The 21115-nt window shown below is 49.8% G+C and overlaps 1 protein-coding gene across 3 annotated transcripts in view; it reads left to right on the top strand.

Moving 5' to 3' along the window:
* PLCD3 (phospholipase C delta 3) overlaps positions 1-21115 on the top strand; it is a 71672-nt gene that overhangs the window by 39994 nt on the left and 10563 nt on the right. The window contains exons 5-11 of one of the 3 annotated variants that reach the window (XM_048517589.1): positions 1058-1283; positions 3086-3287; positions 4676-4820; positions 8632-8784; positions 12168-12284; positions 13463-13498; positions 16162-16321. In XM_048517589.1, the coding sequence (XP_048373546.1) occupies positions 1058-1283; positions 3086-3287; positions 4676-4820; positions 8632-8784; positions 12168-12284; positions 13463-13498; positions 16162-16321 (1039 nt within the window). The remainder of the gene's footprint in view (positions 1-1057; positions 1284-3085; positions 3288-4675; positions 4821-8631; positions 8785-12167; positions 12285-13462; positions 13499-16161; positions 16322-21115) is intronic. The other 2 variants (XM_048517590.1, XM_048517591.1) reach the window with 2 other exon arrangements.

Below are 21115 nucleotides of genomic sequence, written 5' to 3' on the forward strand. Positions count from 1 at the left end.
CCAAATTGCTGCAGCTGACTTCATCAGATGCACTGGAGTGTAAATCTTCCAGGCTGATTTGTATACGCAGCAGGAAGTGGGCGGGGCGAGTAGCAAAGCGAGACCGTTTCGAACCTAGTCCGAGGAGTCAACCACGCAGCTTGAGCGCGAGACTCCCAACTCCTGTTAGACGGGCAGAGTTACAACCTAGAGCAGGACAGTGAGCAGTTACAAGAGGAAGTAGCTGAGGGATGCCGGATTTGACTTTCAGCCGCCCTCTTCGTGCCTTCCCTGTTCCATCTTTCTGCTGTGTCTATAAATCGGCCTGATGAATTTGCACCACAGTGGGTCTGAGGAAGCGAGATCTGACTCATGAGAGCTGCTACTGCCAGAATAAATGCTGGCAGTCTTTAAAGTTGTCGGCCGGGAGCCTGGCAGCCTGGGAGCGCCGCGGGAGGAGCCTTTTCGTCTCTGCAGGTGTCCGGTTATTCTCCCGCTTCAGTTGCCAAAAGAAAGTTCAAAAATTCAGACTTTGCATGGTTTTGTAACAGCCAGGTGAGAGGCTGCAGCTGCATCTCTTGGCAATCTTACCGTGTTTCCCCGAAAATAAGACAGTGTCTTATATTAACTTTTGCTCCCAAAGATGCGCTATGTCTTATTTCCAGGGGATGTCTTATTTTTCTGTGTTCTGTTCGTCGGGCATGCTTCCAAACAAAAACTTTGCTACGTCTTACTTTCGGGGGATGCCTTATATTTCACACATCAGCAAAACCTCTACAACGTCTTATTTTCAGGGGATGTCTTATATTCGGGGAAACAGGGTATGTCACGGGTCTGGGGCAATGGTAGGAAAGACCCCATTTCTCCTGGCATTATTGATGGAATGAATTTCTTGGGGACAACTGAAGAGAGGTGGAGAGATCTGGGGAAAGAGCTTTCCAGGAAATAGGCTGCCGTGGCTTCTGTGAAAAAGCGGAGTTGTGGGTCCTGGTTCCTTCTGGGGAATCGCAGTGCCCTTCAGATGCCCTCCCCACCAGGCCCTGTGCCCAGGGCTCCTCTTCTTCCTTCCTTTCCTCAGGAGTGTGATAAATCGAACAACGACCGTTTGGAGGAGCACGAGATCGAGGAGTTCTGCACGCGTCTGATGGCCCGCCCCGAACTAGAAGACATTTTCCACCGCTACTCGGGAGAGGACTGCGTGCTGTCGGCCGAGGAACTGCGGGAATTCCTGCGTGACCAGGGCGAGGAGGCGAGCTTGCAGCGGGCTCGTGAGATCATCCAGATGTACGAGCTGAATGAGAAAGGTATGAGCGCTTCTGCCAATCCTTCAAGGTTGTTTTGATTCTGGGACAGCCCAGCCAGGAAATGTGAAAGGCTTGGGCCAGCGAGAGAAATATTGGAATCTCTGATCTGGGACGTAACCCAGAAGAAATGTCTCTCTTGTTGCACGTGGAGGATTCTTTCTGAGGAGTAACGAAAACATCTCCTTCCACTAGAGTAGGCCTGGCTTAGCATTGCTAGCTGTTTATGGGTAGGAGAATCAGGTTGGCCGAGTATCCAGTGCTGACTGTTCCCCTTACCCCATTCCGGTGCAAAACATCACACCAGAAGTTCTGCCACTGCAGGGGTCTACAGCTTGAGGCTCTCCAGATGTTCATGGACTACAATTCCCATCAGCCCCTGCCACCATGGCCAACTGGCCATGCCCTCCAATTGGCCATGCTGGCAGGGGCTGATGGGAATTGTAGTCCATGAACATCTGGAGAGCCGCAAGTTGCAGACCCCTGGGCTAATCTCATCAGATCTCAAGCTAGATAAGATACAATAAGAAGCATTTATTGTCACTCTGCACGCACAACGAAAATTACACGGATCCCCCAGTGCACACTATTTCAGACCTCACACCCCCTCCTCACAATCCCCTTCCTCCAGCCATCCCTGCACAGCCCCAACCACATCAGCGCGAAACCATGGAGGTCAGCAGAGCCACAGCGCTAGAATAGAATAGCGATCTCTGAGCCTGTTTGTCCTTGTTTTTATGATCCTATATCGTCTGCCAGATGGTAACCTTTCAAAAAGAGAGGATGCCGGATGAGGCGGGTCCTTCAGAATATTCTGAACTTTCTTGAGTCAGCGGGAATGATCTTCCAAAAGAAGGGAGAGGGCAGCCATTAATCCTCTGAGCAGTAGTGGAGGGTCTTAGGTGGCCCCTGTAGTGGAGCGCCTTCCTATCTGCCACTGTGCAACTGGCGAATCATACACAAATGCAGTAGGTTAAGACACTCTCTATAGCACAGCGGTCGGAGGTCACCAGCAGTTTTTCATTCAGTTTTTCATTCAAACATCTAAGCCAGCGGTTCTCAGCCTGTGGAGTGCGATCCCCTTTGGGGGTCGAATGACCCTTTCGCAGGGGTCGCCTAAGACCATCGGAAAACACATATTTCTGATGGTCTTAGGGACCGAGACACAAATAATTTTATGGGTGGGGGTCACCCCAACATGAGGGACTGTATTAAAGGCTCGTGGCATTAGGAAGGTTGAGAACCACTGATCTAAGCCAGTGGTTCTCAACCTGGGGGTCGGGACCCCTTTGGGGGTCGAATGCCCCTTTCACAGGGGCCACCTAAGACTCTCTGCATCAGTGTTCTCCATCTGTAAAATGGATTAATGTTAGGGTTGGGGGTCACCACAACATGAGGAAGTGTATCAAAGGGTCGCGGCATTAGGAAGATTGAGAACCACTGATCTAAGCAGAGTTGGCCCCAGTTATTACATAGTTGGGAGACCACCAGTAAATATCGGGGCTGGTAAGCACAGGCACACAACGGCAACGCGCTTCTGTTAGTGGAAACCCACAAGTGGGCTGCAACTTGACAGCACTTTACGTGGACACACACAAAACTGCGCCCCAGTGAGCAAACGGTGCAGCCGTTCCAGGAAACCGTGTCAGAGGAGACAGAGCCAATTGGCCGCTGGTGCCCGTCTTGCTTTCTGTGTTCTCCTGCTTGTGGAATGTCCACCTGTGGCACATGCTCAGCGCTGCCCAGGTGTGTGATGGTTTGTGAGACTCCCCATTCCTTCTACTGATGGTCTGTTCGGCCCACAGCCAGGCAGCACGATCTCATGATGCTGGACGGGTTCACCATGTACCTGCTGTCATCGGCCGGGAGCATCCTCAACCGGGCCCACGCTGGCATCTACCAAGACATGAGCCAGCCTCTCTGCCACTACTTCATCTCCAGCTCCCATAACACCTACCTGACAGACAACCAGATTGGAGGGGCCAGCAGTACAGAGGCCTACATCCGGTAAGGGGTCTTGGGGCCACGGCAGAAGGGAAGGGTCAAAGCGGCGCTCCCCTCCCCCCCAAATCAGCTTTTGAAACTTATTGAACATGTTCATAGTTTTCTTTCAACATTCTCAGCAACATACCACAAAGTAGGATCCCAGTGAACTGTGTAAGTCCAATGAAAAGGCCAGCACTCCAAATATTTATTTTATTTATTTATTTATTATTGCATTTATAAACCGCCCCATCCCCTAGGGGCTCTGGGCGGTGGACAACAGATATTATAAACAATATTATAAACAATTATAAACAATTCTTCAACCCAGCTGCTAGTTAATGCTGGCCTCTTCCTCACTTAGACACATAATCAGAAGTGCATAGATTGTGTGTTCCTGCATGGCCGGGGGTTGGACTTGATGGCCCTTGGGGGTCTCTTCCAACTCTACGATTCTATGATCTGTGACACAACTTTTTGTGTCGAGTTTATAGCAGCTTCTTGTGGCATAGAGAGAGAGAGATCCAAACGTGGCATTCAGCCAGTCAGTAGAGTTCTCAGCAGTACAACACTGGAGCTGTCTCTGCAGACCATCTGAAGGTCAAGATAATACTTGTCCAAGGTCTCTCAGAAGCTCTTCAGTAAAGTTTGCTGCAACAACTATAGTTCCAAGAAGCAGGGCTGTCAGAAGCCGGCCTGTGAACAGTTTGATCATCTTTGGGTTGTGCTTTTGTAGGGCAACTGCCCCAAAAGTAGATGGCCACTCTGCCACTCCTTGGAACATCCAGCTAAGTAACCAGCCGTTGAATGGTGCCCCCCTCTGTTCTCTGTTCTCGTTTCTGCCTATATCTTATGGATGGAGCCAGCAGTCTTCCCGTTGGGGAGGTTTTTAACAATGGGCTTCCTGGGCGCCTTTGAATTTTTGAATTTGACTTTGAATCTGTGTTAACCGCTGTTTTTAAAAGGGATTTAGTAATTTATTTGTATTGAAGTTTAATTGTTTAGTCTTGTTTGTGTTTCGTTGTATTATGATTTAATTTTGTTGCGCACCGCCCAGAGCCCTTCGGGGATAGGGCGGTATATAAAACTAAACAATAAACAAACAAACAAACAAACAAATAAATGAATACATGAATAAATGAATGAATGAATGAATGAATAAATAAATAGACCCAAACGTTTCTGCCTTGAGCCGGTGCAAGAGGGCTTCCGTGGATTTCTGGTTGCCTTAGCACAGCATCTTGGGTGCCTTGGAGAGTGATTGACTGCCCATCAGGAAGGGGAATAGCACCCTGTCTCTTTTTCTAAATGGTGCAGCCACTTTCTTAAGGAGCTCCTGGCAAGTTGTGGAATTTGCCCAATTGAGCCCAGGGCACCTTCCCACTGTCTTCCCGTTTGCCTCTCTCTGCCAGAGCGTTGATGAAAGGGTGCCGGTGCGTAGAACTTGACTGCTGGGAAGGATCCAATGGGGAGCCCGTCATCTACCACGGCCACACGCTCACCTCGAAGATCCTCTTCCGGGACGCCATTGAGAGCATTCGGGACTATGCATTCAAGGTAGGCGGAGATTCCTGGCAGGAGGAGGCAGCTGCACTTGCAGCCTGAAACATTTCAGTGGGGCCAGGGGCGTAACGAGGCAGCCCTGGGCAAACTGTAGCCCTGGGCAAAACCTGAGTTGGATGCCCCCCCCCCCCCCCATGGGCGGCCACCCCACCACAACCAAATTTCTTTTTGCACCAGGACATTGGTGCCTGCAGGGGGTGCATTTTTAGACATATTAGTACCAAATTTCAGCATATCATCAGGAGACTGTCCTTATGCTACTCCCCACGTTTGGTGAGGTTTGGTTCAAGGAGTCCAAAGTTATGGACTCCCAAAGGGGGTGCCCCATCCCCCATTGTTTTCAATGGGAGCTAATAGGAGATGGGGGCTACAGTTTTGAGGGTCCATAACTTTGGCCCCACTGAACCAAACTGCACCAAACTTGGGGGGTGCCATCATCTCCAGATGATACCCTGAAATTTTGGTGCCGATACATCCAAAAATGCACCCCCTGCAGGAACATCCTAGAAATTTGCCCAAGAATCTTTGTTCTGCATTGAGTTTTCTGCATTGCTGTCAATGAGGGTTGCAGGCTGGGGGAGGCTCATTTCTGAAGGCACAGTCTCAATTTGTGCCGCTAGCCTAAAAACTGTGCCCTCTGCAGGCCAAAAATGGAAAACCACTAAAATACCCCAAAACGAACCCAGCATTTTGATGCCCCCCACAAGGTGATGCCCTGGGCAGCTGCCCACCTTGCCCAATGGGCATTACCCCAGTGAGTGGGGCCATTATTCATTTTTTAAAAAGTTACTTGTGATACTTACTGGTTAGGACAGGGGTCTGCAACCTGCGGCTCTCCAGATGTTCATGGACTACCATTCCCAATTGGCCATGCTGGCAGGGGCTGATGGGAATTGTAGTCCATGAACATCTAGAGAGCCACAAGTTGCAGACCCCTGGGTTAGGACAACATATGTTGGCATATGGTGGAAACAGCCATTCTGGGGCAACTAATCTGTGTGTTACAGTAGCCACTGCCCCAGAAGAAGCGGCCCCTCTCCTGAGATGCAGAGAAGGAGGCCTGCTTCTTGTAAGAACCACGCCTGCCAAACATGGCGTTTTGTAAGGAGTTGTGCTAAAAAGGATTAACTTTTTTGGGGGGTGGTGGTGGCGGGAAGTAGCTAGGGAATGATAGGAAGCAGAGGGGAGCATTTTTCAAACTGAATGTGTGCTGTAACCCAGTGATGGCGAACTTACGACAGGCGTGTCTAAGGCGATACGTCACAACATTTCGGGTGACATGTCAGCATTCACCAACACCCGACCACACCTAATCTCCCTGTTTGAATCAGAGTCATTTTTGTAATTAGTTGATGTTTCTTTGTATGATACATAGCACCACCCTTGACTGGACTGTATTTTTTAATGAACATACAAAGAATTCTTTCTCTTTTGTTTGGGGGCAGGGGGGAGACGGGACGGGACACACCAGCAGAGTCAATTTTTGACATGCCAAGTCCCAGGGGCGTAACAAGGCAAACTGGAGCCCTGGCCAAAACCTGAGTTGGATGCCCCCCCCCCCCCATGGGCGGCCACCCCACCATGACCAAAAATTTTTTTTTGCACCGGGTCATTGGTGCCTGCAGGGGGTGCATTTTTAGACATATCGCCCCATCTCCTTAGCTCCCATTGGAAAGAATGGGGAATGGGGCACCCCCTTTGAGGGTCCATAACTTTGGCCCCCCTGAACCAAACTGCACAAAGCTTGGGGGTGCCATCAGGACAGTCTCCAGATGATACCCTGAAATTTTGGTGCCGATACGTCCAAAAATGCGCCCCCTGCAGGAACATCTCAGAAATTTGCCCAAGAATCTTTGTTCTGCATTGAGTTTTCTGCATTGCTGTCAATGGGGGTTGCAGGCTGGGGGGGGGGCACATTTCTGAAGGCACAGTCTCAAAACTTTCAGGGTCTCATCAGGAGACTGCCCTAATGATACCCCGCCCCCCCCCAGGTTTGGTGCAGTTTGGTTCAGGGAGGCTAAAGTTATGGACCCTCATAGCCCCCATCTCCTATTAGCTCCCATTGGAAACAATGGGGGATGGAGGCACCCCTTTGGGGAGTCCATAACTTTGGTTTCCCTGAACCAAGCTTCACCAAACATGGGGGGTAGCATAAGAACAGTCTCCTGATGATAGGCTGAATTTTTGGTGCTGCTAGCCTACAAACTGTGCCCCCTGCAGGCCAAAAACGGAAAACCACTAAAAATACCCAAAAACGAACCCTGGATTTTTGGTGCCCCCACAAGGTGGTGCCCTGGGCAGCTGCCCACCTTGCCCAATGGGCATTATGCCCCTGCCAAGCCCAAAAGGTTTGCCCGCATTGCTCTAGCGGTCTAGCCCGTGGGTCGGATCTTTTGCAGAATCTCTGGTGGTGGGTGTGGGAATTCCCTTTTCACTGAGGCCCACAGGGCTCCCAAAATTTCTGCTCCTGGGAGTCTGGGAATTTCCTTGAAGAGCAGGAGGGGGTAGTTGGTGGTCTGCTACCACGGGGGAGGGATTGGCAAAAAATCCCTCTCCCTTCAGTCTGCAGAATTTTCCCAGGTAGAACCTGCACTCATTTTCCAGATGCAGAAAATACAAATGCTCACTAAACAGCCACCTGTGTGATGCTGCCTTTCCCGCATAGAGGCCCCTTTCAATGTTGTACTTCCCTCACCTGTCTGATGGCATCATAACCGACCCACGTGGTGCATCATTGAGGCTCATTCCACACAACATGTTTATAACGTTTTATGAATGGAAAACTAATTCATTTATAACGATGGCAACTTATAACAATTGCAACGCCTCTTTTTTTTCCTTAAAAACTTTTTTTTGGGGGAAATATATTAACACAAAGTCCAGTTTCCCAGTTCTGTGGCCTTCGCATTCCTAGTGTCGGCCGACATTGAGAAGAAAAGAGCGTCAGTTAATTTCAATGCACAGAATCTTGATAAAGTTGCCCTTTTAAAAAAATAAAATCTGTGCCCGTAACCTGCCCAACAGCTGGAAAGCAGCTGGGGCGGCCACTGGACTGAAAACACAGCTTCCTCCTGCTACTGACATCCTGCTACTGCAGCACAGATGCCGGAGGAAAGGGGGTAACCCAGTGATGGCGAACCTTTTTGAGACCGAGTGCCCAAATTGCAACTCAAACCCCACTTATTTATCGCAAAGTGCCAACCCGGCAATTTAGCCTGAACGCTGAGGTTTTAGTTTAGAAAAAAACGGTTGGCTCCCTCTTCCTCCGCCCCACCTGCTCGAGCAGGGGCCAGCCTGCTCTAGCCTCCAGCAAGTCCTGTGCACACCTCTCTGTGCCTCTCTAGCATCTCTGCCTCCTCTGCGCCCCCTCCCCCTCAGGCAGCAGCCACCTGGAGCACAGGCACCAGGCCCGCCAGCCGAGTCCTCCCTGCCCACCGCGGTGCGCGCATGTCGTGCTCAGTAGCCCAGGTCAGCCTAGATGTGTGTGTGTGGGGGGGGGGGGTGATTTTCCACCCCCACATGAGGAACTCTGTGTGTGCGTGCCCACAGAGAGGGCTCCGAGTGCCACCTCTGGCACCCGTGCCATAGGTTCGCCACCACTGGGGTAACCCAATAAGAAGAGGCTGACTGTCTCTCTGCCAGAGTCATTTGTACACAGAAAGATGGCGACTTTAACCAAAACATTTGAGAATGTGAAGCTCAGGCCAAGTCAGTGAAAAGTGGAACTCAGCGCATGTCTTGCTCGTGCCAATCGAGTCTACTTTGATTTCCTCCCTCACTCCTGCCTCCTGCCTTGTGTCTGCAGCAGTCTCCCTACCCCTTGATCCTCTCGCTGGAAAACCACTGCGGTCTGGAGCAGCAGTCCGCCATGGCCCGCCACATGAAGACCATCTTGGGGGACATGCTTCTGACTCAGCCGCTGGATGGAGACACCCCCAAACAGCTCCCCTCCCCGGAGGTAAAGCCCCCGGCTGCTTTTTCTGCTGCTTTCCCAGAGCCGCCGGAGGTTGGGGTCGTGCTGGGCGCCGTGTGGAATCGAGGTGCATCAGAATCGAGATGTCTGTGGAAATCGGAGAAGGGGAATTTGAGGAGAAATTTGATGGAGGAGGAAGAGCAAGATTGTCACAGTTCATGACTTGAGAACTGGAACTTTGCTTTTTGCTCTTAAGAGCAAATTTGCACTTGAGTTGCTGGTTTTGCAGAAGGGGTGTGTGTGGGGGGGGGGGGGCTGTTAAAGCCGAACAAGTCATAAGAGAGCAGTTCCGAGGTTAGCTTTCCTCTACTTTGAATTCAACAGGCCCTGAAGTCTCGCATCCAGTTTATATTTATGCACCACATAAGACAGTGTGGTACAGCGGCTGCAGCGTCAGTACATTCAAATCCGCGCTCTGCTTAGAAACTCACTGGGCGACCCTGACTCTTAGTCTGACCTACCGCACAGGGTTGTGGTGAGGATAAAATGGAGGAGAAGAGGAGATTGAGGCCAGCCGCTTGGGGGCCCCCAATAAGGAAAATAAATGAATAAATAAATCACTGGGACACAACTTGGTCCCCCCGCCATTTTGTAAAGGTGTTTCGCCCCATTTTTCAAGGGTCTTGGGCCCAGTTTGGGGGGATGTTCCTGGGCCAAGTGTTGCCTCTGCCCCCAACCCTCCACGGTGGACTCTAAGCAGCCCCCTTGCCCTCCTGGGCCCTGCTTGGGTCCACCCTCGGCCTGGTCTCCTCCTGCCCAGGGTGCGGCCCTCCTCTGCCTGCCATCTGCCCCTCTCTCTCAAATTCTCCTGGCTTGGTTGGCTGAGGTAGGAATTGGGACCGGCCGGCTCCAGCGAGTCTGGTGTGATTTAGCACCAGAAGGTGGTGCTGGAGAACAGTCGCTCAGACTTCTGGAAGCCTCTAAAACTGGTTTTATTCCTGTTTGACATTTTCAGTAGTTAAAACTTGCCTCCCTACAACCCTGGAGCTCGGAGGATTCAAAAGCCAGAAGGGCAATAAAATGCAATAACACAGTAGAACAATTAGCTAAAACTAACAGTTGCTAAGAAAGAAAAATAGAAATTAAAAAAACCACTTAAAATATTAAAAGAGATCAACCAGAGCCCTAACAAAAGGACGCCGGTGTCATGCCCAGCAATAAAATTATTAAAAATTAAAATAAACTGAAGCAAAACTAAAAGCTGGTAACAAATAACAGGTTTAAAAGTTTTGAAGAAGGCTCAGATAACACAAAGCATGTCGCCAGCATTAACAGACTTTGTGCTAGAATAATAAAACAATTTTAGATTAAAAGGAAGTGCTAGAAGGTAAAAAGTGAATAGGGTAAGAGATTATCTTAAACATGCGCAGGAGTTCATCAGGGAGCGACTGCATGGCACCCTCTGGGGGAGACCTTCCAACATTTCCAGTACTGTAACTGGGAATCACTTTGTAGTATTGTGGCTTTTTTCTTCATTTTGTTCCTGCAGCAACAGGATCCTAAAACAGTGGGATCTCGGGGGCAAAAAGTCTCACACTGTAGACCTGGCACAGATTGGAGATGTTGATTCCCTGATCTGTTGTTGTGTGTTTTCCCAGTGCTGTTTGCTTCTCATGCTGTTGCTGTTTGTTTCATTCTTGTGTTATTGCTGTTTCCCTGTTGTTGTATTACTAATCTCTGGAGTGCTTAGGGATTTTTCCCTGTTAGTTTTAGGATTTCAGTTCTTGGTATTGTTATTTATTTGCTGTTTTTAAACTTTTTTTTAATAAGCTGCCCGGAGTTCTGTGGAGGCTTATCTGGGGAATTCAGATTAGCCTGTATACTCCCACACATGCCAGCTGGGTGACCTTGGGCTAGTCACAGCTCTTCGGAGCTCTCTCAGCCCCACCCACCTCACAGGGTGTTTGTTGTGAGGGGGGAAGGGCAAGGAGATTGTCAGCCCCTTTGAGTCTCCTACAGGAGAGAAAGGGGAGGATATAAATCCAAACTCTTCTTCTTCTTAATAGAAAGGCAGGTTAGAAAATCCCCAAATAAAAATAAATAAATAATAGCCGTCACAGATTCTGTCCCACTTGTTGTGATATGTGTACAAGTGTGTTCCCTTGTGGCATAGAAACATACAGCTGGAAGGGACCTCAAGGGTCATCTAGTCAAACTCCCTGCACAATGCAGGAAATTCACAACTATCTTCCGTTCCCCTGGTGAATCCTGATGTATGTCCAATAGGAGGCCAAAAAACACCAGGATCCCTAGCCAATCTGGCCTGGAGGAAAATTCCTTGCTGGCCCCGAAGTGGCCACCAGCATTTCCTTGGGCACGTAAGAAAGGGGCCACAAGAGCTGACCACTGGCTCACTCCTCCCTCCCCCCCTCTCTTGAGCTGCCTGAGTTCACAGACGTGGCCTTACTCTCAGGTGGCCATTCAGCCTCTGCTTAAAAGACTCCAAAGGAGGAGAGCCCAGCCCCTCTCCACTGAGGAATCACTCCAACTGCCAGGAAGAAGAGTTGGATTTATATCCCCCTTTTCTCTCCTGCAGGAGACTCAAAGGGGCTGATAAACTCCTTTCCCTTACCCTCCTTTCACAACAAACACCCTGTGAGGTGGGTGGGGCTGAGAGAGCTCCGAAGAGCTGTGACTAGCCCAAGGTCACCCATCTGGCCTGTGTTGGAGTGCACAGGCTACTCTGAATTCCCCAGATAAGCCTCCACAGCTCAGGCGGCAGAGCTGGGAATCAAACCCGGTTCCTCCAGATTAGAGTACACCTGCTCTTAACCACTACGGATGTTTAGCCAAAAACTCTGTTGATTTAATTTCAACCTGTTGGTTCTGGTCTGACCTTCTGGGTCAACAGAAAACAAGTCTGCTCCATCCAGTCAGAACAGATATTGATGCAACATTTGGAAGGAGGCAGACAGTGAGCTGGTCAGAGTACATATGATGTCCCCCCCCCCCCCCCATAGAAGGTATACTGTTAATGGAGTATGACAGGGGTCTGCAACCTATGGCTCTCCAGATGTTCATGGACTACAATTCCCATCAGCCTGTGGCAGGGGCTGATGGGAATTGTAGTCCATGAACATCTGGAGAGCCACAGGTTGCAGACCCCTGGACTATGAAATAAACTGTTCTTGTGGAAAAGCCCTCATAACGGCTGCTCTGGGATTTTGAAGGCCTTCTGCCGTGGGGCCCACGAGTTCTCCCGTGCTGTCTCTGACCACCTGGGGCGACCTGAGCCCAGTCGAGCGGGGTTGCCTTGCCCAAAATAGTCTGTATCACCCGCTGTGTTCAAATGGACCTTTGAAACCCTGCTTTAGAGACTTTCGGAAGAAGTTTGAGCTGCCTGATTTCCCTCTTGCTGATCCTCACAGCAGTTAAAGTGGAAGATCTTGGTGAAGGGGAAGAAGTTGCCGGAGGAGAAGACCGAGTCAGAGAGAGGGAGTTTCATCTCCAGTCATGAAGAGGAGACGGAGGATGAAGATGAGAAGGTAAGAACAAACTGGACCCCAAGAAGGAACCCTGCAGGAAGATGGACGGCCAGTTTGGATATCAGCGTTCCCAGAAATATTGGCGATTGGCAAGGCAGGATTTTTTTAATGAACTTAAATGGGAAGCAGCCTCACCCTATATCAGAAATGTTTTCCTTTTGGAAGAATAATACTGTGTTTTTGTGGTTAAAAGAAAACAAACCCATGCAGCAGAAACATCTGAAGCCAATGATCCTATGCTGTTTTGGGGGAGGCAGCGGACTTAGTAAGAAACTAGGCAAAATTACTTCCCTGCTGCAGAGACTGGCTGGGAGGCCAGACCCAGGAATCATACAGAGACAAAACAGGCAGCTCCCTCAGCAAATGAGCATTATGGGTTCACGGGATCCTTCATTAGTCAGTTTATTTTTTGTGCCACGCCGGCGGTTCTCTTGGAACGGGCTATTTGGAGCTAATGGTCGAAACCAAAACGGCAGCTCATGTTTTGCAAGGCTTATGATGTGTTCACCTGGCAGGCCAAGGGGTTTTCTTCACTCTCAGCTGAGCTTTTGCAAAACATGTCCTAGTTTAGTTGCCAGCTGTTTATTTTATTCAGGACACAACTGTGATCCCTGAAAGACTTCTGGCAAAATCAAGGTAGTTGGCAAACTTTTGGAAGGTGTCTCCACCCTTAAATTGGTTTAATGGCCATCCTTAGTTTTGCTGCCTGGTAGATTTATCCCATCCTTCCTGCCAGCCAATCTGGGACAGAGGATAGACTAGTACCGTGGTGGCGAACCTTTGGCACACCATATGTTATGGACTACAATTCCCATCAGCCCCCACCAGCATGGCCAATTGGCCATGCTGGCAGGGGCTGATGGGAATTGTAGTCCATAACATATGGAGTGCCAAAGGTTCGCCACCACTGGACTAGTAGGCTGGGACTTGAGAGAGCCAGGTTGAAATCCAGGTTACTGTGAATCTCCTGTGGTGACCTTGGGCCGGTCCCTCTGTCTCTCTCAGCTTGACCTGCCCCACAGGGCAGCTGTGAGGATAAAAGTGTGGGTGGGGGGGCATCTATGCCCCCCTGAGCTCCTTGCAGGAAGGAGGGGATAAAAATGTGAGAGGATCTAGAATTCCTAGAATTCTTCAGAGGAAACCAAAGAATTTGTCTTTCTCTTCTTTTTTCCTTCCAGTCCACAAACTCTCTCCAGGAGATCAAACCCTTACAGGTGAGTATCCCTTGCTGGTTGGTGGCTGGCTTCAATGATTTTGTTTGTTTGGAGCAGCAGTGGCATAGGGGATTAAGAGCTCATGTATCTAATCTGGAGGAACCGGGTTTGATTTCCCGCTCTGTCGCCTGAGCTGTGGAGGCTTATCTGGGGAATTCAGATTAGCCTGTGCACTCCCACACACGCCAGCTGGGTGACCTGGGGCTAGTCACAGCTTCTCGGAGCTCTCTCAGCCCCACCTACCTCACAGGGTGTTTGTTGTGAGGGGGGAAGGGCAAGGAGATTGTCAGCCCCTTTGAGTCTCCTGCAGGAGAGAAAGGGGGGATATAAATCCAAACTCTTCTTCTTTTTCTTCTTTGTTGCCCCAGTTGGCTACACCCAAACCCTCCTGCGTTGCCACTCGTAGCTTGGCTTGTACCTGACTGGCATTAGTTCAGGCCCAAAAGGTTTGAAGGATTCCTGGTCCTCCTGGTAGCTGGGAGCAAACCAGGTCCCTTTGAGCCTCCCCGCTGACCCCGGTTGCTGAACTGAAGAATTGTCCCTGCCCCACTCCAAACCCATTCAGCCAAAAGGAATACGCATTTAGGCTTCCATTGGCAGAACTAAGGCACAAGCAGCAAAGCGCCCTCCATTATATCCCACAACACCACCCCTGACTACCATTACCGGGGGGGGGGGGCAAGGACTTAGGTAAGGGGGGGATGTTTCTCGGGTTCAGACCCCCCCCCCATTCAAGTCCAAAGCTCCACCCACCCGTTTGTGGGTTTTAAAAACATTTTTAGTGTTTTTTTCGGTTTTTGGCCTGCAGGGGGCGTATTGTTTGGGCTAGCAGCACCAAACTTTCAGGGATTGTTTGGGGGGGGGGGCTCTCCTGATGATACAACCCAGGTTTGGTGAGGTTTGGTTCAGGGGGTCCAAAGTTATGGGGGGCAGGGGAGGGCGTCTGCCGTCCCTGGTCTTGGAGAGCTGCTTTTATAAGCGCTAGGGCGGGGGCAGGGCTTGGAGAGGCGTGGCCATGCCCTAGGGGCAGGTGAGGGTGTGGCCCCCCCGAACCCCCCCATAACAATCTATACCTACGTCCCTGCCGGGGGTAGGGGGGATGATGGCACCCCACCAGTCCCCCAGTCCAGAGACAAGGCAGCCTCCCCCCTCTGGGGTCAAAACAATTCTGGAAGAAATACAACGGCGGGTTCCTGATGAGCTGAGCAGGCTTTGCTTGGAGAGTGAGCGTGCAGAGAGTGAGAAAGTACAGTCACCACACTGAAGAGGGAGAGGGGGTGAGGGCAGAAAGGATCCCACGTCCCAGCCGCGAAACGTGGCAGGATCAAACCGGACGTGGGCTGATCAGGACAGGACCTCTGGGTGTCTCCGCCTGTTACTGCTGCCAAGATGGGCCTGCAGGAGGCCCCTGCTCCCAAACCTTCCCACTTTCCTCAACAGTAATAATAATAGTGATTACAGCATCATTACCCTTTTCCGCAGGTGCAGGAAGGGGAGGCGCTTCTACAAATATGGGGACATTTCCAGGCTTGCCAAAAAGCCCTAAATTTGAAAATATAAATTAGGATTTAACCCTCCCCACGGAGGAAGAATGTGTAGGCATGCACACACATCAGACTGCTTAAAAATGCCAGCTGTGCTCTTACGTGACCAAGGTCAATATTAAGAAGAAGAAGAGTTTTGATTTCTATCCCCCCTTTCTCTCCTGTAGGAGACTCAAAGGGGCTGACAATCTCCTTGCCCTTCCCCCCTCACAACAAACACCCTGTGAGGTAGGTGGGGCTGAGAGAGCTCCGAGAAGCTGTGACTAGCCCAAGGTCACCCAGCTGGCGTGTGTGGGAGTGCCCAGGCTAATCTGAATTCCCCAGAGAAGCCTCCACAGCTCAGGCGGCAGAGCAGGGAATCAAACCCGGTTCCTCCAGATTAGATACACGAGCTCTTAACCTCCTACGCCACTGCTGCTCAATATTAACTGAAAGTAGGAGGTTAAAACTGGGGAAACTCAGGTTTCAATCTCTTCTCAGCCAAGTAGCTCACTGGGCTGGGCCAGCCATACTCTGTGACCTTAACTTACCCCATAGGGTTGTGAGGATAAAATGGCAGGAGAGGAGAGGAGAGCTAGGTGTGCTGTTCTGATTTCCTTGAAAGGAAGGGGAAATGCTGATGAGAGAGGGGCACAGCTGTGGTCTGAAAGGAAAACAAACCATTTGCTGCCTTCTAATTAACAAAGGCTTCTGGGCCTGGTTGTCTGGAGCCGACCACTGTTCACCACAGGTGAGCTGATACCAAGAGGTTTGTGGTCATTCACTTAAGAGGAGCAGCAGTGGCGTAGGAGGTTAAGAGCTCGTGTATCTATTCTGGAGGAACCGGGTTTGATTCCCAGCTCTGCCGCCTGAGCTGTGGAGGCTTATCTAGGGGATTCAGATTAGCCTGGGCACTCCCACACACGCCAGATGGGTGACCTTGGGCGAGTCACAGCTTCTCGGAGCTCTCTCAGCCCCACCCACCTCACAGGGTGTTTGTTGTGAGGGGGGAAGGGCAAGGAGATTGTCAGCCCCTTTGAGTCTCCTGCAGGAGAGAAAGGGGGGATATGAATCCAAACTCTTCTTCTACTCTTCTAAGAGGCACTATGAAAGGTAATGGTCAGCGCTTTGCCCCCACAGGCGAAAGATGCCACGCAGATTTCCCGGGAGCTCTCCGACGTGGTCGTGTACTGCCGGTCGGTCCCCTTCCAGAGCTTGCCTCGGGCTGTGCATCACCAGCACTCCTCAGAGATGTCTTCGTTCAGTGAGCGGAAAGCCAGGAAGCTGATCAAGGAATCAGGTATGACTGGTCTCTCGGGAAGACCATCTTCCCATGTGGCACTGAGTGTAAGTTCTTTACCTCAGCCTATTCCCTCAATTCTCTTTTTTTTTAGAGAAAACTAAATTGAATGAAAAGAGAGAGATGCACCAGTGGCCTCTCAAGTGAAAAATTCAGATGTTGACATTAGGACATATTAGGAGCAGCAGTGGTGTAAGAGGTTAAGAGCTCGTGTATCTAATCTGGAGGAACCGGGTTTGATTCCCCGCTCTGCCGCCTGAGCTGTGGAGGCTGATCTGGGGAATTCAGATTAGCCTGTGCACTCCCACACATGCCAGCTGGGTGACCTTGGGCTAGTCACAGCTTCTTGGAGCCCTCTCAGCCCCACCTACCTCACAGGGTGTTTGTTGTGAGGGGGGAAGGGCAAGGAGATTGTCAGCCCCTTTGAGTCTCCTTACAGGAGAGAAAGGGGGGATGTAAATCCAAACTCTTCTTCTTCTTATAAAAAATGGCACGCAACCTGCAGCATCTTGTTTAGCCATGTATCTAATTCTGAATTTGACCTCAGAATACAGATCAGAAAATCCACCCCGTGGGCCGCAGGTGCAGGAAGGGGAGGTGCTTCTACAAATATGGGGAAATTTCCAGGCTTGCCAAAAACTCCTCAATTTGAAAATATAAATTAGGATTTAACCCTCCCCACGGAGAAAGAATGTGCAGGCCTGCACACACACCGGACTGCTTAAAAATGCCAGCTGTGATCTCATGTGACCAAGACCAATATTAACTGTAAGCAGGTGGGTGATAAAAAGGAGCAAGGAGAAAAGGGAGAAAGTGGGAATGAAAGGGGTCAGGTCTCGAACCTCAAGCCAATAAACGGACTCTGTATAGTTGATTGGTAGCGTTTATTGATAAGGTGTCGGAGCATCAAAGCTTGCTACCCCTTTATCCCAGCAAGTCCCCCCCTCCCAAATTCCCACGAAATTGTGAAAAACAGTCCCTGGAGCTGAGGCGCCCGAAGGTCAGTGGCAGATAGAGAACCTGCACAAGGTAACAGATACGATTTGTTATGTCTCAAAGAATCAGGAGTCGGAGGAACAAAACATGGTGCTTTATTTCAAAGCTGCTACTCACACATAGCCTAAAATCACTCTGCAGCTGTGCTCAATATAACACACCTACTGATTACCAATTCCAGTGCAACAGCTGCAGACTCTTAAAACAATACAGTACCTCACAATCAATACAATACATTACACCCCTTCCCCCTAACTCCTGTAATAATCTGGTGGGATTCTCTTTCGCTGAGATCGTCTCAGCTCCCGCTCTGGTAGCTTCCCACATGGAGTCTTGTGTTTGTTCCTGGTTCTGCAAAACAATTGGACCCTTTGCTGTTTCTCTTTATCCTGCATCTCCATCTGTGCCCCATTAACTTAGGTGTCCTCTGGGACAATTGGACTATTTTACTGCTTCCCTCATCCTGCAGCTCCATCTGCCCCCTTAATGCCCTCTAGGGATTTGAGGACCTGGGGTTCCTGATCTACTGTTGGACCCTGGCACTCTCTTCCCTTACTTGAGTCAACATGTCCTGCAAGTGATCACCCAGCTCTCTTCGAAGTTTCCACCCTATAAGACAAAGGGCCCTGTCGGCTGCCTCACAACTGCTGGGACCCAACATGGACCTTGCTCCATAATTTCGGACATACACACACGTGATCATCCCCCTATCAAATGTCCGGAGGTGCTTTCTAACACCTGATCTTCTTCTTCCGTGGGATCGATCATCAAGCTGAATCGGGATGGCATTCGGTCCAGCAACGCTTGTAAGTTTCCCGACATTCATTAGCAACTCACAGAGACTCCTCCCGTGGCTGTGCACGGTGTTATGTGCTGTGTTAACAAAAATTCGGCCAACCGGGACGGTGCCAATCCCTCTCTACTATTCGCAATACTGTAATGCATCCTTCGTTGTACGCACATTCTATCCTTTCTGGCCTCTGCCCATTGGTGAGTCGGATGAAAAGTTGGGCTTCGAGGTAACGCTGGCGAATAACACCATTGGCCAGGAATACTCTTAAACTCCTTGGATACAAACGCTTGTCCCAGATTATCCGATACCACCGTGATCCGCGACAGGGATGGGTTGCAAATAATCCTACGCCAGTGCCCCTAATAACTGTTTGTGGGATAGTCATTGGACATTACTGGCACTGCACTTTCTAGCCATTTGGAATATGAGTCCACTCACGATTGAAGAAACACTCTGGCCTTGGAAAGGCCTCTGCAAAAATCAATATGTACCCTTGACCACGGTCTTTTTGTGGACTCCCATTGATAGGTAGGGGCCTGAGGTGGGGCAGGTGGCGTTATCTGACACTCCTGCACCTGGCCACCCATTCTTCTATTTCACTCATCCATCTTTGGCCACCACACATAACTACTGGGCCAATGCCTTCATTCTCACTATTCCGGGGTGCCCTACATGTAAGGCCTCCAGCACCCTAATCCTTAAAGCTGCTGGGATCACTACTCTATTTCCCCACAGTAAGCACCCCTTGTGGACAGATATCTCGTGCTGCCTCATTCCAAATGGTCTGAATTTTTCCTCTAACTTACCCAATGGCCAACCCTTCCATGCCCAATTCAAAACTCGGGCAAGCACTGGGTCCTTAGCTGACCTTTCTGCTATTTCTGCAGCTTGCACTGGAGGCTCTGATAACGATTCCAACATCAAAACCTCCAAAAGTGGGGAATGATCTTCCTCCTCCCTTTGTACTGGCAAGCGACTCAACGCAACTACATGACCAATTTTCTTTCCCGACTGGTGCTGCAAGACATAATCATATGCATTCAGGAACATTGCCCACCGCAGCATTCTAGGGGACAATATCTGTGGTGTCTGGCGCTCTGAGGAAAATAATCCCAACAGCGGCTTATGGTCTGTAACAATCATAAATGGTCGCCCATACACGTAATCATGAAACTTCTTAACCCCAGCCACTATTGCTAATGCCTCCTTATCAATTTGCGCGTAATTTGGCTCCGTTGTAGACAACGGCCTCTAAGAATACGCAATTGGAGCTTCCGCGATATCCTCCAATTGATGGCTCAACACTGCTCCAACTCCATACGGGGAGGCATCGCGACGTCAAAATTAATGGCTTCCTCTCATCAAAATGAACCAATACACTTTCTGATGACAAATAATCGTTTGACATCTCGGAATGCCTTCTCATGCTGACTTGTCCACTGCCACACTGCCCGTTTATCTAATAAGCGGTGCAGTGGATCCGCGGTTGTGGCCTTATGCTTTAAGAATGAATGGTAAAAATTTAGCAATCCCAAAAATGCCTGTAACTCTTGCTTTGACTGTGGTGCTGGGGCATCCTGGATGGCCCTCACCTTTGCTGATGTCGGGTGGATTCCCCTTGCATCTACCATGTATCCCAAAACTCTACTTGGCGCTTACTCCAAACACGCATTTTTCGCGCTTAACGCGCAACCCTACATCTGAGAAGCACTGCAGTACTTTCCGCACCCGTGTCATCAGTTCCTCCTCAGTTGCACCCACTATCAAGACATCATCAAAATATGGTATGACTCCCGGCAAGTTTCTTAATATTTCTTCCATCAAGCTCTGGAATATCCCAGGAGCTACGCTCACTCCAAATTGCAGCCGCTTTACTTTGAATGCCCCCCTGTGAGTCACTATCGTCTGGGCTTCTGCAGTGGCATCATCCACTTCCAGCTGTTGGTATGCCTGCGCTAGATCTAATTTTGCAAAAACCTTTCCCCTGCCAATGTTAAGCTAACAACTGACTGACAACTGGCACTGGGTACGGATGTTTCTGGAATGCGTTGTTAATGGTGCACTTATAATCAGCACAAATGCGCCCATCCCCATTGCCTTTCACTGGGGCCCCACTTGGAGTTTCCCCTTTTGCCTTTCCTACTGGCTCCAATCTTCCCTGTTCCAATAACCGATCTAGTTCTGCATCCACTTTAGAGCGCCAAAGCAAATGGAATACGCCCGTGATTTTAGACGTATTGGGGGTAGTAAAGGATCAAGATGCAATGATATAGGTGGACCCTTATACTGCCCCAGTCCCTCAGCAAACACACTCTTAAATTCTCCCACTAGCACCTCCCATGTCAACTTGCTAACCTCACCTGCCTTCCAGTAACTACAATTCCCAACCTCCCAAAACCAGTCCAACCCCAATAGGCTCGTCCGCCTTCCTTCCACTATTAACAATTTCAAACATCCATCAAACATATGATATTTCACATGGACATTACACATGCCAACCACAGGTACTCTATGTCCTTGATAATCCGTAAGTGGTAAGTCACAAGATTGAATGTCCAAATCATCCTGTGGGCAAAATGTTTTATAAGTGTCCCATGAAACGATGGAGAATGCTGACCCAGAATCCACTTCCATCACACAAGGGACATCCTGGATCTTCACAGTCACCGACAACTTACGCTGGATCTCGGGTTGCACGTGGTTAATTACATCAGCTGCGTAAACACCATCACACTGCTCATGTGGGGGTTGGCCAGTCAAGCCAGCTACATGGGGACAGCAAGGTGCATCCACAGAGTGTGTAGCAGATGAGCCGGGAACATGTCTTCTTGGTCCCTGATGCCTTTTTTTCTCTGCACACTCTCCCAATATGCCCCCAACGTTTACAACAGAAACATTGTGCCTCTTTAAATTTACACCTTTCTCTCTCATGGGGCCCACCACAACTCATACATTTCTCTGTTAACATCCTCCCCCTCTGTTGTGGTGGTCTTCCCATCTTCATT

Source organism: Sphaerodactylus townsendi, linkage group LG15 (assembly GCF_021028975.2).
Source record: "Sphaerodactylus townsendi isolate TG3544 linkage group LG15, MPM_Stown_v2.3, whole genome shotgun sequence".
Lineage (NCBI taxonomy): Eukaryota > Metazoa > Chordata > Lepidosauria > Squamata > Sphaerodactylidae > Sphaerodactylus > Sphaerodactylus townsendi.